At 35.4% G+C, this 16,153-nt stretch overlaps 1 protein-coding gene and 1 long non-coding RNA gene across 6 annotated transcripts in view; both read left to right on the plus strand.

The window, feature by feature from the left end:
• Positions 1–219: 219 nt before the first annotated feature.
• The window catches only part of RC3H1 (ring finger and CCCH-type domains 1), a 51,363-nt gene continuing 35,429 nt past the window's right edge, over positions 220–16,153 (plus strand). For all 5 annotated transcript variants that reach the window (XM_079106381.1, XM_079106383.1, XM_079106385.1 and 2 more), the window contains exons 1-5: positions 220–957; positions 8,368–8,488; positions 9,386–9,625; positions 10,151–10,326; positions 13,168–13,368. In XM_079106381.1, coding sequence (XP_078962507.1) covers positions 727–957; positions 8,368–8,488; positions 9,386–9,625; positions 10,151–10,326; positions 13,168–13,368 — 969 coding nt within the window. In that variant the 5' untranslated portion in view covers positions 220–726. The remainder of the gene's footprint in view (positions 958–8,367; positions 8,489–9,385; positions 9,626–10,150; positions 10,327–13,167; positions 13,369–16,153) is intronic.
• Positions 964–6,739, plus strand: LOC306641326. Its single transcript, XR_013758146.1, has 2 exons — positions 964–3,427; positions 4,464–6,739. It is a non-coding gene; the product is annotated as an uncharacterized lncRNA (long non-coding RNA).

Below are 16,153 nucleotides of genomic sequence, written 5' to 3' on the forward strand. Positions count from 1 at the left end.
GAGACAGGGTCTCACTGAGTTGCTTAGTGCCTCGCTAAGTTGCTGATGCTGGCTTTGAACTCACAGTTTCTCCTGCCTCAGCCTTTCAAAGCCTCTGGGATTACAGGCTTGTGCCACCCCAGTCCTTTTTAATATTTTATTTAGAGACAGGGTCTTGCCGAATTGCTTAGGGCCTTGCTAAGTTGCTGAGGCTGGCTTTGAACTCACAGTCTTCCTGCCTTAGCCACCAGTATGTAAAACTCTTAGGAATATCTAAACTTTAAAAACTCCACTGTCTCTTTTTTGTATCATTTCTTTCACCAAATTTGATGATAAAATATTTTAATGGTAGTTTTTATTTTAGACCAGTTTTAAAAAGTCTCTTTATTGATGTATAGCATACATAAAATGAAGAGCTTGATAAATTCTCACAACTGAACTGACCCATGTAACATATTCAGATCAGGAAACAAAATATTAATAGCCCCAGCCCCCCAACAGTTACCTTTTAATTATATACATATATGAAGTCAGAGACTTGTATCTGCTTGTGACATGAAATCAATGCTAATTTTTTTGTTTTTCTTTGTTTTCCAGGTTATATTTCACACTATGTGCTGACTGTATCTACAGAAGATATTTAACGAAAAAAAAAAAGATAAACTTTTTTCAAAGATTTTGATTCCAGTGGAATCTTTGCTTTAGATTTGTGTGTGTGTGTGTTAGTGAATTGTAACTCCAGAAGCAATGCCTGTACAAGCTCCACAATGGACGGATTTCCTCTCCTGCCCAATTTGCACTCAGACTTTCGACGAAACAATTCGAAAGCCCATCAGTTTGGGCTGTGGCCATACTGTCTGTAAGATGTGCCTGAACAAACTCCACCGCAAGGCTTGCCCATTTGACCAGACCACTATCAATACCGACATTGAGCTCCTCCCCGTGAACTCAGCATTGCTGCAGCTAGTGGGTGCTCAGGTAAGATGGGTGACTTAACAGTGTTTAAATTTGTGTGTGTATGTGTGTGTGTGTGCGCATGCGCAAGCACAAACATGATCTTGACGGAAACATTGGATTAAAATTGAGTAATATTGCCTTCTCTTTAAATAGATATGATGCTTTCTAGTACTGTATTGGTCGTTTGTTTCAGTACATTACAAGATAAACTGGTAATTCATTGTTTTTCAGTCAGTATAGAAATGTCAAATTTTCAGCAATCCTAGCTATTCAGACTACTAGAGAAGCACAAGAGAGAAGTCATAAGGAATTCTTTACATTGAGGAAAATGTCATTCATAAACCCTTGCACTGTATTAATAGAAGAGGTGAAGCTGCTTCAGGCAGTTTTACTTATTAGACACTAACTGAAATGATGAAAAAGGTGACAAAAACCATAGAGTACAGCTTTTAAGAAGCACTTACTTAAAATAGGAGCAGATATCCCTGGTTAGCTACATGTGGAAGTTAGTCTGGTAATTCGGAAGATAATACTTGGAGAGTTTTATGTAAGTGTTCTCAAATTAGATGAAGGGATAATGTCTGTCTTCTTTTTCCCAGTCTCTCATATTCTCAAAGGTCATTGTTTTGTTAGATGCAATTTATTCAGATAATCCTTCACTATTAATTTGTCCAGTGTGAGTCTATAAAGTCCCATATATGTAGTATAAATCAAAGTTTAATCTTCTGTAAATTGTTAAGATATGACAAAGATTGATGTTACGTGTTTTTAAGATAAAGAGAGCTGTTTTAGGATAATTTATTCAAAGGGAAATTTTATTTTATTTATTAGCCTATCTTGCTTTCACCGGCACTACTAAATATTTTATAAAATGGGAAAGTACAGAGCTTGGCTTCGTGGCACAAGCCAGTAATACCCGCTTCTTAGGAGGCCAAGGCAGGAGGTTGACAAGTTCAAGTCCAGCCTGTGCAATTTAGGAAGACCATGTCTTAAAATAAAATGAAATGGGCTGGGGATGTATCTTAGTTGGATGAGGACTTGTTGGCATTCAGGAAGCCCTAGATTCAGTCCTCAGTACCACAGTAAAAGGAAGAACAGCCCACTGAATGAAAGAAAGTAATACTAAAATCATATAAGTTGTAAGGGACTTTTTTCTAAAATATATCCAATTTTTAACTCAATATTTAAAAGACAAACCAATGAAAAATGGGTAAAGATCTGAACAGAAACCTCATCAAAGAATATATGTATATGGCAGATGAAAAGTATCTCACATCAGTTGAGTAGAGGAAAGTGACCAGGGGGAAGAAGGAGGAAAGGGAAAGGGGACATACTGGGGAATGATACTGGCTAAACTATATTGTTATGTTGTGTGCATGTACGAATATGTAACAACAAATCGTACCATTATATACAACTATAATGCACTAATAAAAAATATGGGGAAAAAAGTTGCTAGCATCTATCACTAGGAATAGCAAATTAAAGCAACTGCTCACAGTTTTTCATATCTGCTTAACCTATTTTAGAACTAAATTCTGAAACATGGACAACAAATGCTGAAGAGAATGTGGAGCTACACAAAATTTTATTCTTGTGGGAATGAAAAATCTAACAATCACTAGAAGACAGTTTTGTAGTTCTTATTAAGTTTAATATAGGTAATGCCCAGCTAATTTGAAAGCATGTTTATATAAAAACTCTCAATTGACTATACTAGCTTTATTCAGAATTGCAAAAAAAAAAAAAAGGATGTAATCAAGATGTCTTTCAGTAAGCACAGAATAAACATTGGTACATTCATACAATTAGAATATTGTATAAAATGAAATAATAAAAGAAAGTAGCTGTTAAGCCACACACACAAAAAAAACCAGATAAACCTCAAATATACATTGCTGAGTAGAGTATGCCACTCTGAAAATGCTATATACTATGTGATTCCAAATATGTGATATTGTATGAAAAGCAAAATTATAATCACAATAAAATAATAGTGATTGCTAGGGATATATTAGGAAGGCAGGAAGATTGAATTGATGAAACACAGGGTATTTCTTAGGACATTGAAACTATGATTCTGTATTTGTTGGATTTATGATACTTGGCATATTTCAAATAGAAATTGTAACCCAGAGGAGCTTTACCACCAAACTTCATCCTTGGCCCTTTTTATTTTTTGAGACAGAGTCTCACTAAGTTGTTGAGGACCTTGCTAAGTTGCTCCGGCTGACCTTGTACTTGTGATTCTCATGTCTCACCTTCTCGAATCACTGGAATTATAGAAGTGTGCCATCACACCCAGCTGAAATACAAAACTTTACAAAGGTTATGGAAAACAATCTGAAATAAATGAAACAGTCTTTATTGCAAGGGCTACAGAGGAAAGGTGCTAACCTGATTAACTTTAGATACTTGATTAGTTCAAAGTAATGAATTCTCACAAGATTAAAGACAGAAGACACTACATTTGAACAGTGTGTTCTAATAGGTAAAGTGTTTTTTCATGAAAGTTTAAATTCTGACACTGTTGTACATGTATATGGGAATTGAACTATTAAGTAAATGGGTGGCAGATGATAGGGAATCAGTTTTCTCATTTTTGAACTTTATAGATAAGCAAGAGGAAGAGGCTAGAATGATCTGTGTAAGCAAGAGGAAGAGGCTAGAATGATCTGTGTTAGTGGATTAGAGTTGGGGCATCGGGTGAACTCAGGTTTAACTGAATATAGATACAGATGGATATATTGTAATATTTATGTGCACACACACACATACCTGGGTTATAATATACACATATTTTCTTGTCTTGACAGCCAAGATGTACTAGAAGGCACAATACCCCAATATACCCCAACACTAAGGCATATGTAGTGTTCAATCTTGATTTCTATTACAGTTCTTCTGTAAAAGAAACCAGCGTTCTTTGGAGAAATGGCTGATTCTAGCACTGCAACAGGAAGTTTTCAGAGTGAGCCTGGAGTATCTAGTGCTAGAAAGTATGGAAGTGCTCAAACACAGTGATGGGGTTGGGTCAAAGGCACACAGGAACCATCCAGAAGAGCTCCCAGTGGTCAAAACTGAAACAGGTTGAAAACAAAACAAATAAGATTGTATTGGATTGTAACCAAAGTATAAAATAAGTATTCAAGAATATACAGCTAATAAGGTAAATGATTGAGTAAAGAGACAAAAATCTCTCATGCAGAATTCCAAATAAATTATTGATACTGTATCCTGATGGAATACACATGTGGACTATAAATAGTGTTTCCTTTTGGAAAATAGCATATGGAAAGTGGGAAATTGATTAACTTCATCCTGAAAATTAAAGTTATACAAAGATACAGCTGTCTTTTTGCTTAGGAGTTCATAATTCCATTTTTATCTTTGTGCCTAAGATTTGATCTTTTTTATAACTGAGGCAGATTTTAATTCAAATGGTAGGTGATCCAACAAGAGTTCCATAAAAAGTAGCATTTCTCACTCAGTGTGGTGGTCCATGCCCCATTCCAGCAACTTGAGAGGTCAAGGTGGAAGGATTGCAAGTTTGAGGCCAGCTGCAGCAACTTTGCAAGGCCCTATTTCAAAATAAAAGGGACTGGGGATGTAACTTAATAATGGTAAGGCAACCCAGGATTCACTCCCCAATACCCTCCACCCCCACTCTCCCCAAAGTGCATTTCTCAGGACTATTACCCTGAGATATATTAGGAGAACACCTGTGTCAGGAGAATATATCTAGAGCTCAAGTTTGGGTTTTTTTTTTTTTTTTTCTCGGCAGTGCTGGGGATCAAACCCTGGGCCTTGTGTTTACAAGGCAAGCACTCTACTGACTGAGCTATCTCCCCAGCCCTAGAGCTCAAGTTTTAAAGACAAATTTAAAGTGTTAGAATACCCAAAAACATATGTAGAATCAGAGCTAGACCAAACTTTTAGTGTCTTATAAGTGTATGGGTGAGGAAAGAGATCTACAGAATTAAAGTGACAGTCTTGGGACTCCCTTGTATAGGCCAGGCCTTGAACCCAGCTTTATTCTCAACTGGACTAAGATTCTTTGCACAGATGATGTAGGAGGAAAAAGGATTCCTTTCATCTAAGGCAAATTATTGCATATTGATTTGTCTTTTTATAGCTTCTTAAAAAGGTATAATATTTTATTGGAAAAGAGATTTCCTATGATGTCACTGCTTTGTTATTATCATAGTAACACTTGTAATTTCTAATAGGGATGAAGAGTTCATAGTCCTTGCTTACTTGTTTATGCCACATACCATGTATGTACAATAATGATTGAAATAAGAGGGGAAGGAAAAGGGTAGAAGACATGGCAAAAATAGCTTTCTCCCTTTGGTACTTACACAGCTTGGCACATAGTAAATTGACAATATAGGAATAACCAGACCAGTAGGATAAGACTTAGGTAAGGCTGGTAGTAGAGAGCTAACCACATAAGAAAGAAGTGAAGTTTAGAGAATCCTTGCAACTTTTATGCGAATCTAAAATCATTCCAGAAAAAGTTTAAAATGTGTAGAGAAGTTGGAATTTAAACAGATATTCCAGTTAACTAATTATTTTAGCAGATCTCTAGAATTCTGATTTGTACCTATATGATGACATTTTGAATAGCCTTGTTTTCTCCTTAAGCAAATTTTCTTAACTCAGACCCTCGGATTTGTCCTTAAATTTTGTCACATTTCTGAAAATATGTGATAGCCTTCTGGTTTGACATAGTCACTTATTCATTTAACACGGATGCATTCATTGCTTGTGTCACACAATTAAAAAATGGCATTGGTTGGCAGGGGTTGTGGCTCAGTGTTAGAGCACTTGCCTAGCACGTGTGAGACACTGGGTTCTATTCTCACACCACATATAAACAAATGAGCAAAATAAAGGTCTGTCAACATCTAAAAAATATTTTTAAAAAAATGGCATCGGTGCCGGGTTTGGTGGTGCCTGCCACCACCAGTGGCTCCAGAGCGTAAGGCAGAAGAATTGCATGTTCAAAGCCAGCAACTTAGCGAAACCCTGTCTCAAAATAAAAAATGAACAGGGCTGGGGATGTAGCTCAGTGGTAAAGCCCATTTCTGCGTTCAATCCCCAGTAACCTCCACCCCCAAAAGGGAGAGAAGCCTGGTAAATGCTTTCTCATCCCACTGGTCAAAGTTAACATCATCAGTGATGAATCTTGTTCATAGTATGTATCCTTGATGTGATGTGATGAAATGGCACTTTTTCTCTGAGATTATTCTGGAAGTTCGTAACCCCAATCTCCTTGTAAGAAAAACACTGGGAGACATATCCCATGTGAAGGGTATTCTACAGTATACTTGACCAGTACCCCACAAAACTGTCAAAGCCAATTGAAGCTTAGATATGAATACAAAATGTAACCTGGTATCCTGGATGAGATCCCTGGAGTAGATCCAGGAACAAAGAACAGTAGGTAAAACTAAGGCTATTTGAATAACATATGGACTTTTAAAATAATATATTAATCTTGGCTCTTTAATATTAAAAAAGTACTATACTGCTAGGCATTGTCCACGCACCTACAATCCCAGCAATTTGGGAGACTAAAGCAGGAGAATTATAAGTTAAAGACCAACCTAGGCAATTAATTAAGACCCTGTCTCAAAATAAAAGGAACTGGGAATATAGCTTAGTAGTAAAACACCTCTGGGTTCAATCCTCAGTACCATCAAAAAAAAAAAAAAAAAGAAAGAAAAAAGAAATTACCCTATCTTTATAAAATGTTAATAATGGGAAAATGGGTGCAGGATAATCAGAATTCTTTGTATTGTTCTAGCAATTCTTCTGTAAATTTAAAGTTGTCCTTCAAAGTTCATTAAATCAGATTAGCAAAGGTCCCAAGGAGACATTTTTCCAAAGAAGTTAAACAAATGACTAATTCTGAACCTTCTGAGCCTAAAACGAGCCAAAATATCCTTAGCCATCAGGGAAATAAAAAACAACCACAAAGAAGAAGAGATAGATGGGAGAAAGGGATATGTTCATCCAAGAATACAAAGTTTCAGTTAGATAGTAGGAAGAGTTATATTGCACAGAATGGTGGTCATAATAAATAAGAAACATTCTGTATTTCACACTTGATGAAAGAGATTTTAATGTTTTCACAAGATATAAATAAATATCTGAGGTGATAGATATAATCATTTAGTATTGTAAACTCACCAGAACATTACATTGTACTCTATAGACAATTATTATTTGTCAATTAAAAATAAAATCATTGGGCTGGGGATATAGCTCAGTTGGTAGAGTGCTTACCTTGCAAGCACAAGGCCCTGGGTTCAATCCCCAGCACCGCAAGAAAAAAAAAAAAAAAAAAAAATGACATGCGTGAGACCCTGAGTACAATACCCAGGACACAAACACATACATATATTTAAAAAGTCACACACACACACACACACACATACACATACATATACATATATGTATTTGGATGTACATGTGATAAATACACAATTACATATAAATAGGGCTGGTAAATATGTAAAGGGTACTCAATTTTTGGAAAATAGTCTGGCATATTTTCAAATATTATCACTCACTAGGTGTGTGTACCCAGGAAAAACAAAAAAAATGTCCACACAAGATCTTGTGTATAAATATTTGTAACAGCATTATTCATGATAGTCAAAAAATGGAAAACTTAAATATCTGTTGGTTGATGACTCATAAAATGTGGTATGTTCATTCAATGGAATGTTATTCAGTAGTGAAACACTGAAATATACTATAACCTGCATGGTCCTTGAAAACATTATGCTAAATGAAAGAAGAGTCAAAAAAAGACCATATTATATGATTATATAATTTTGTTTATATGAAAAATTCAGGAAAAGTAAATTCATAGACCCATAGAAAATAGATTTGTGTTTTTGTAGGGGGTTGGGATGATATGATGAGGTAGCTATTTAAAGGGTACAAGGTTTTCTTTTTGAGGGATGAAAATATTCTAAGATAATCACAATCATGTGGTGATGGTTATTTTACTGGGAATGTACTAAAAACCATTAAATTGTGTACTTAAAACCAGTCAATTATATGGTAGGTGAATTCTCTAAATAAGGCTGTTGTAGAAATGAAACAATTCGATAGATGTGTGTATATAGGAAAGGTCTTTTGAAATAATTAAGTAAATTTAGTAGTTTTTTTTTTTTTTTCTTAATTGTTTTTTGCAGTTGTGTATGGTCAGCATGGCTTTATTTTATTTGTTTATTTTTATGTGGTGTCAGGGATCAAACCCAGTGCCTCTCACATGCTAGGCAAGTGCTCTGTCACTGAGCTATAGCCCCAGCCCAATTTAGTAGTTTTGATATCACCAGTGTTCATGTTATCAGTGTATAAACTGTACGCAATAAAACATTTAATTAATGAATGAATCCTCTTGTCCTGCAGGTCCCTGAACAGCAGCCCATTACTTTGTGTAGTGGGGTTGAAGACACAAAGCATTATGAAGAAGCCAAGAAATGTGTAGAAGAGTTAGCATTGTACCTGAAACCACTCAGCAGTGCTAGAGGTAAATCTCATGAAACTATCTATGCCAAGGAAATATCTGTGAAATACACTTTTCATTACCATAAAAGTTATGAGCTATGCCTGGCATGGTGGTGCATACTTGAAACCCCAGCTGCTTGGGAGGCTAAGGCAGTAGGATTTCAAGTTAAAGTCTAGCCTGGCAATTTAGCAAGACCCTCAAATACAAAGGGCTGCAGATATATCTCTGTGATAGACAAAAATCCTGGGTTCAATCCCCAATACCCACCCCCAAATTGTGAACTGTAAATGAATGAAATTCATTTTTTTATTATAAGCCAGACCTACTTCATACTAAATAATGTTGCAAACCACATCAAATAAAGTAGTGAATTTAGAGTTTATGTGCTGTTGGAAAATTTATTTGAATGACTATAAGTATGTATAAGTACTAGTGATTCAGAAGGGCAGCCTTTCCATCATTTGACAATTCTCAATAGTCTGTCTTCTTCTAGTTCTAGATAGTGTACAGTAGGGAATGTAATAAAAATGGAAATTGCTGTTTCCTCCCAGAAGGGACTTGCTGTTTAATAAAAAAAGATTAATCACTATGAAATACTATGCTAGAACTGTTATGACCTCAAGATTTGGGTCTTTAAACAGTTGTTAATATTATTGGGTCTCTTTTCCTTTCTTCCTCCAAGATTAAAATGAATAATAGTATTTTGAACATCATAATGAATGTTGAATTTCATGAGATATATGTAAACATTTGTATACTTTAAAAATACTTGTGTAGTTATATTGTTTATCTTAAATATTATAGTAGGATCCAAAAGTTCACATTATCTACAAGTTAGTCAGCCCATCAGAGGAAGTGCTCCTGGACTGTAAAATTGTACTGTAAACCTAGAAATAATGTTTTTATTTTCTTCTAAAGGAGTGGGTCTGAATAGCACTACCCAGAGTGTTCTGAGTCGCCCAATGCAGAGGAAGCTTGTGACTCTGGTTCACTGCCAGCTGGTGGAAGAAGAAGGCAGGATTCGTGCCATGAGAGCTGCTCGCTCTTTGGGTGAACGAACAGTTACAGAGCTCATTCTCCAGCACCAGAATCCTCAGCAACTTTCTTCCAATCTTTGGGCAGCAGTCAGGGCTAGGGGTTGCCAGTTCCTTGGACCAGGTATATAATTAAAATTTGGTATTTATTGTACTAGTAATTCTAAAAATATAGTGTAAGATCTCTTAAGTGATGTATGAATACCAGCTGGGTTTCCACGATGTTCTTTTTTGTTCTTGTTATTAACAAGTAACATCCCGCTTGACAAGTTTCTCAGAGAACTTAAAATTTTTCTCTCAATACAGAAAATTTGTTCATTTTGAGAGAAGTTTTTTCCAAATGCATAAATCCTTTATCTGCTTTCTTAATAAAATATAGAGAATATAAGCCCAAATTGCCCACAAAATTGGTTTAATAAATGGAAAGCCATAAAGCTGGGATTCTTGCTCAGTGGTAGAACACTTGCCTAGCATGTGTGAGACCCTGGGTTTGATCCCTGGTACTACAAAAAAGGCATTGTTGTAAATGTGTTTTATTGCATTGCCCATTAACTAATATCTGCAGAAATTACCATATATTATTATTTTAACAAAATGCTTGTATCATCTCTGCACTTGATGAATTTTGATTTTGACCAACTTTTCCTAGCAATGCAGGAGGAAGCTCTAAAGCTGGTTCTCCTGGCCTTAGAAGATGGCTCTGCTTTGTCAAGAAAAGTACTGGTTCTTTTTGTGGTGCAAAGGTTGGAGCCACGGTTTCCTCAAGCCTCTAAAACTAGCATTGGGCATGTTGTTCAGCTCCTTTATAGAGCCTCCTGCTTCAAGGTATGACTCTGAATTAAAGTTCAGCTTGAAAGGAAACATTGTCTTTTCCCTAAATTTAATAAAGTTGCCTATGCCTTTTCAGAATATCTCAGAAATTTTTCTTTTTGAAAGAATGTGGATTATACATTATCGTAGTTAGATCTTGAATCTTGTTTTTGGTTGGGTTTTTTGTTTTTTCCTCCTTCTTTTCAGTGCTGGGGATGGAACTAGGGCTAGGGCCTTACACATTCTAGGCAAATGCTCTACCAGTGAGCTACATCCCCCGCTCTGAATTTTGTACAATGGATATTGAACAACATAGGTCAAACCAAGGCTTACAGAGTTCTATATTGAGGAGACTAATCAGTTGGGTCAGTGTTTCACCAAGATTATAAGCAGCATTGGTCTGAAGAAAGTTTTTAGAGCACAAACAAGTATACTTGAAGATTTGCTCCTGGTATAATTCTACACATGCAATACTGGAGCTGTTGCCATTTCAGTTTCAGCGTGTTTGGTATAGTTGGACATATTCTCTTGGACATATTCTCTTGTATCCCAAGTTAAATCAGCACAGCCTCAAAAACATTGGTGCCCACTATGTATCACTTATTGATCATCCTGTTTTGTTTTCCTAATGTCTTAAAATTAAGGCATAAGTAGTGGACTGGGGTGTAGCTTAGTGGTATGGCAATTGCCCACCATGCATAAGGCCTTGGGTTCCGTTCCATTCCTCCCCCCCCCCCCCCCCCCCACACACACACAGAAAAGGAAAGGGGGTATTTAAACAGTAAATAGTAAATTAAAAAATTCAAAGTCGGTTGCAATGGCACTTGCCTGTGATTCCAGTGACTTGGGAGGCCGAGGCAAGAGGATCACAATACAAGTTCAAGACTAGCCTCAGCAGTTTAGTGAGACTCTTTTTCTCAAAATAAAAAAAATAAAAAAGACTGAGGATGTACTTCAGTGGTAAAGTACCCTGGATTCAATCCCCAGTAACCCCCCCAAAATTTGAAAACCAATTTTTTCTACTTCTTCCACTTTAGGCAGTCCTTAGGAATATGTGTCCATGTAACTATGCACTAGCTGTTAGGATCTTCTAAATTTTCATTTGAAAAGTGTTTTCAAGCTGTGAGATAATTTGTTAGTACCATACTGCTCCAGGACTTTAATTTTTTTTTAAACTTTTATTTTTGGTTTATTTAGGAAACTAGATACATATTCAAAGGAGAATGGGGACAGTCTCAAGAGAGACGCTACTTTTGGGGTAAAGCAAGGGATACACATTAAAGGGAGAATGTGGGCTACTCCAGAGGGGGAGAGCCCAGCTCAAGGACATTGAGAGTCGAGTCAGGGGACCAGTATATTGTATAGAAAGCATTTTTATCTTTTAACGAGGTTAGCCTGTTTTAAGAGTGTTTTCATACATGTAGATATGCATTTGGTCTTTGAGCCTTTGAACTGTGGCAAAATGTAATTTAGTTTACTTTTTAACTAACATGTTTGATTTTTACCTTTCTGTAGACTTACCTAACAAAATATATGTTGAACCTTATTTCTTTGTAATGAAAATGAAGTACATATTTTAATTTAACATCAGTATGACTTGAAATTTCTGACTACAATATTCTGCAGTTTTTTAGGTGGGAGGAAAAAATCAGAATTTTCCACTAGACTTATTATGTGTCTTCATGGAAAGAAAAGGTTAAAGCTAAAATATGTTAGGGAATAGGTGATCTTGGACTATAGTTAATTATTTTATTTTGATTTATTTAACCTTTGGCTTCAGTACAGCTTGATTTAAAATGTGAGTTCTTAGGGGTGATAACAGTTGTACTATGTCAGCAAGTTAAAAGAATTAAATGAGTTAATACAGTAGTATAATGGCTAATTAGGTTATTTAACATATGGACTGGCACAATACTAAGTGCTTTGTAACTAGTTGCTATTTTTATTATTAAAATATATTATTATCAACTGGGCATGGTGGCATATACCTATAATCCCAGCAATTTAGGAAGCTGAGGATCATAAGTTCAAAATCAGGCCTCAACAACTTAGTGAGGCCTTACGCAACTTGGTGAGACCCTATCTTTAAAGTTAAAAAATAAATAAACAAATAAATAAAAAAGGCTGGAGATGTGGTTCAGTGGTTAAGCATCACTGGGTTCAGTCCCCAGTAAACCACCGTCCCCCAGATATATGGATGTTTGCATAATTGTCAACATTATGATTATTCTAGTGTAGCATCTCAAACTTTACACTTGGTAGTGGCCCACTTCGTAGAACTACATGGAAAATTGAGCTAATATAAATTAGTAATCTTTAGAATTACATCGGCATCTGAAATTCCTCAAGTTATTAGTATCACGTAGTTCAATGTCCGGCAAGCCCTAATAGAATTGTGATTCATGTGTATGGAGAAGAAACATACATAGCTTTTCAGAATAATTGTATTCCTGTGTTTTCTTTTCAAAAAGGTATACATACCCACAGGCATTTATTAAATTCTGTCCAGTCTTTGAATTTCATTCTCACATGTCAATCCTTTCTGTGAGACCTATCCAGAAGATTTTGACTCTTTCTTTTTTTTTTTTTTTTTTTTTTTTTGGTGGTGCTGGGAACTGAACCTAGGACCCTTGTGCATGTGAGGCAGGTACTTTACCAACTGAGCTATATCCCCAACCCCGTGATTTTGAGATTTCTGTTGGAGCATGTTTTATAAGCAACATGGCATATTCCATTTTAATCTTGGTATTATTGCTAAAAGAAACTTGTTAGATTTGAAATTATGTTATCTATATTTACATAAAGTATAAACTTGTTTCTTTGCCTCATTATGAGATTTAACTGTTTATTAATTAGGTCACCAAACGTGATGAAGACTCTTCTCTGATGCAGCTGAAAGAAGAATTTAGGACCTATGAAGCTCTGCGGCGAGAACATGACTCCCAGATAGTGCAGATTGCTATGGAAGCAGGCTTAAGAATTGCACCAGACCAGTGGTCCTCTTTGCTTTATGGAGACCAGTCTCACAAATCTCATATGCAGTCCATTATTGACAAGGTAGAGCCTTTTTTGTTCTTTATCTTAGATTAACCTTGGAGTTTTGGTATTTTATGATTTGGTAATTTCATTTATTTAACAAGTGAATATTGATTGAATATTGCATGTCAGGCTTTTTATAAATTGTATCCACTGTGACTGTGTCATAAGTAGTCACATCAGAATACCAATTTGTTTATGTAAATATTTGATTAGTGTTAGTAGCTAGTACTCTCCCACATTCCTTTGGGGGATATCTGTCTCTTATTTTGTCATTACCTCTCTCCCTTCACTTATTATTCTCTTTGAATTTAGGTCACAGGGTTAGTTTAACTCATTTTCGCAAAGCCTTTATTGTCTTCCCGTAGCACCCACTTGATGATCTGTAAGATCTATGTATTGAGTTTTCTTATGAATCTTAGAATAATTTCACATATAGTAAAGCTACCACCATTCCAAGATTCATCAGACTTTCAGTAAACTTGTTTCTATTTATCTATCATTTATTAGGATAAAAAGACAAGAGTAGTTGTAAATGTTAGGTCAGGCTCATTTGTATCTGATGCTAAGAGCTGTACTTCTTTTAAAATTAGAGTAATGCAAGGGACTGGGGTTGTAGCTCAGTGGTAGAGCACTTGCCTGGCACATGTGAGGCTCTAGGTTAGATCTGCAGCACCACATAAAAAATAAATAAGTAAAATAAAGGTATTGTGTCTATCTACAACTCAAAAAAACAAAAATTAGAGTAATACTAGAACTATTTTTGTTATAATAATGAAATTTATGAAAGTCTGTAAAAGTCTTAAAACACCATACAAAACATATTGTAGTATGTTAATTAATAGTATTATTTTTTACTATTTTACTTTAAATACTTATAATTCCCGAAGTGATTGCCAAGTATGCTAGAGTCCACCTTACATTTAATTTAGAGAAATAGGGTCAAACTCTTAAAGAGCAGCCCCAAAATAATAATACTAGTTGACACTTATTATGTGCCTAGGTTAGAATGGAACTTATATCTCAAGTTAGGCAACTAACTGTTTATAATTTATTGAAACCTTAATAATGATCTCTTAGAGTAGTTGCTTTCTACCTCTGAAGAGAAACTTAGCTTACTTTTCAAAAGATTTTACAAAGAGGTTAAGGTTTTTGTCTCAATTGAACTTCATAATTAGGCGTAGGTCCTAGAAGAATTTTTTTTCACATCCTGCTTTAAATTTAATATCCAGAGATCTTTGTACAACAAAATGATAAGGAAAATTTGCAATGTATTTCATATCTTGTCATTATATAGAACAATATGAGATACTGAACTTTTTGTAATAATGGAAATATTTTATGTACATACTTTCCATTATGTTGATTACTAGCCACACATACCCGTTAAGCCCTTAATTTTTTTTTTTTTTTTTTGGTCTTGGGGATTGAACCCAGGGCCCCACACATGCTTAGCTAATGCTCTGCCACTGAGCTACATCCCCGGCCCCTGCTAAGTACTTGAAATATAACTTGTGGAACAGAAGAACTGAAATTTTATTTTATTTAATTAATTTAAATTTAAATAGCTAAATGTGATAGCTAAGCTATCATACTATACAATACAAATACAGAATTTACTAGAAATGACCAAAAAAGCACTAATTCCAATAAATAAATGGAGAGAGAAACATGAATTAGTAGTTCACAAAGAGAATGCATCAAAGTATCCAATTCATGGGGATAGAATTCATCATCAAGAATCAGGCAGTGTGGCACATAACTTAATCCTAGCTACTTGGGAGGCTGAGGCAGGAGGATTGCAAGTTTGAATCCAGCCTCAGCAATTTAGCAAGGCCCCATCTCAGAATTTAAAAAGCCTGGAACTGTAGCTTAGTGGTACAATCCTGAGTACCACTAAATAAATGAATGAATGAATTCACCAGCAATAATGATTAAAGAAATATACCTTTAAAATAGTGACATACCAAGAATAGCCTGTTAAATTTGTAAAGTGTATGTGTGTGTATACACACATATGCACTCTCATAACATTGCTGACTGTAAAGTGCACATTACAAATTGTTTGGGAAACAGTTTATCAGTGAATAAAAACCTGTAAGCCAAGGACAGTAGCACACACTTATAATCCCAGTGATTGGGTGGCTGAGGCAAGAGGATCACAAATTGAAGGCCAGCCTCAGCAATTTTTTGAAGGCTTACGCAACTTAGCGAGACCCTATCTCAAAATAAAAAAGGGGCTGTGCATATAACTCAGTGATAAAATACCCCAAGGTTCAATCCAAAACCAAAACCCTATAAAATACTCCTGTCCTCTGACTGAATTTGCTGTTCTCAGTAATTAATTTTAAGAAAATAATAAAAAATTTCAAAGAGGTTACAAGCTCAATAATATTACTTGCTACATTATTTAAAAAAAATAAGGGAGTGATTAAAGAAGTTAAGGTTTATATGCTCAGAATGCTGTAACATAGCCATAAAATTAGTTGAGAGGAATATCTTCAGCTGATATATAGCATTTAATTTCTTATTAAAAACAATAGTCCAAAAAAAAAAAAAAAAAGGTGTGGTGATGTACACACTTGTAATCCCAGCTACTACAGAGACTGAGGCAGGGATATCTCAAGTTTGAGGCCAGCCAGCCTCAGCAACTTAGTGACCCTGTGTTAAAATAAAAGAATGAAACAGACTTGTAGCTCAGTGGTAGAGTGCCCCAGGTTCACCTCAGTACCACCACCAAAACAAAAAAGTGAAATGTTATTATTTATTAAGCCTTATAGGTTAGATGTATTTGTCTGAAATACTT

This window comes from Sciurus vulgaris, assembly GCF_902686455.1.
Source record: "Sciurus vulgaris genome assembly, chromosome: 12".
In the NCBI taxonomy this organism is placed as follows: Eukaryota; Metazoa; Chordata; class Mammalia; order Rodentia; family Sciuridae; genus Sciurus; species Sciurus vulgaris.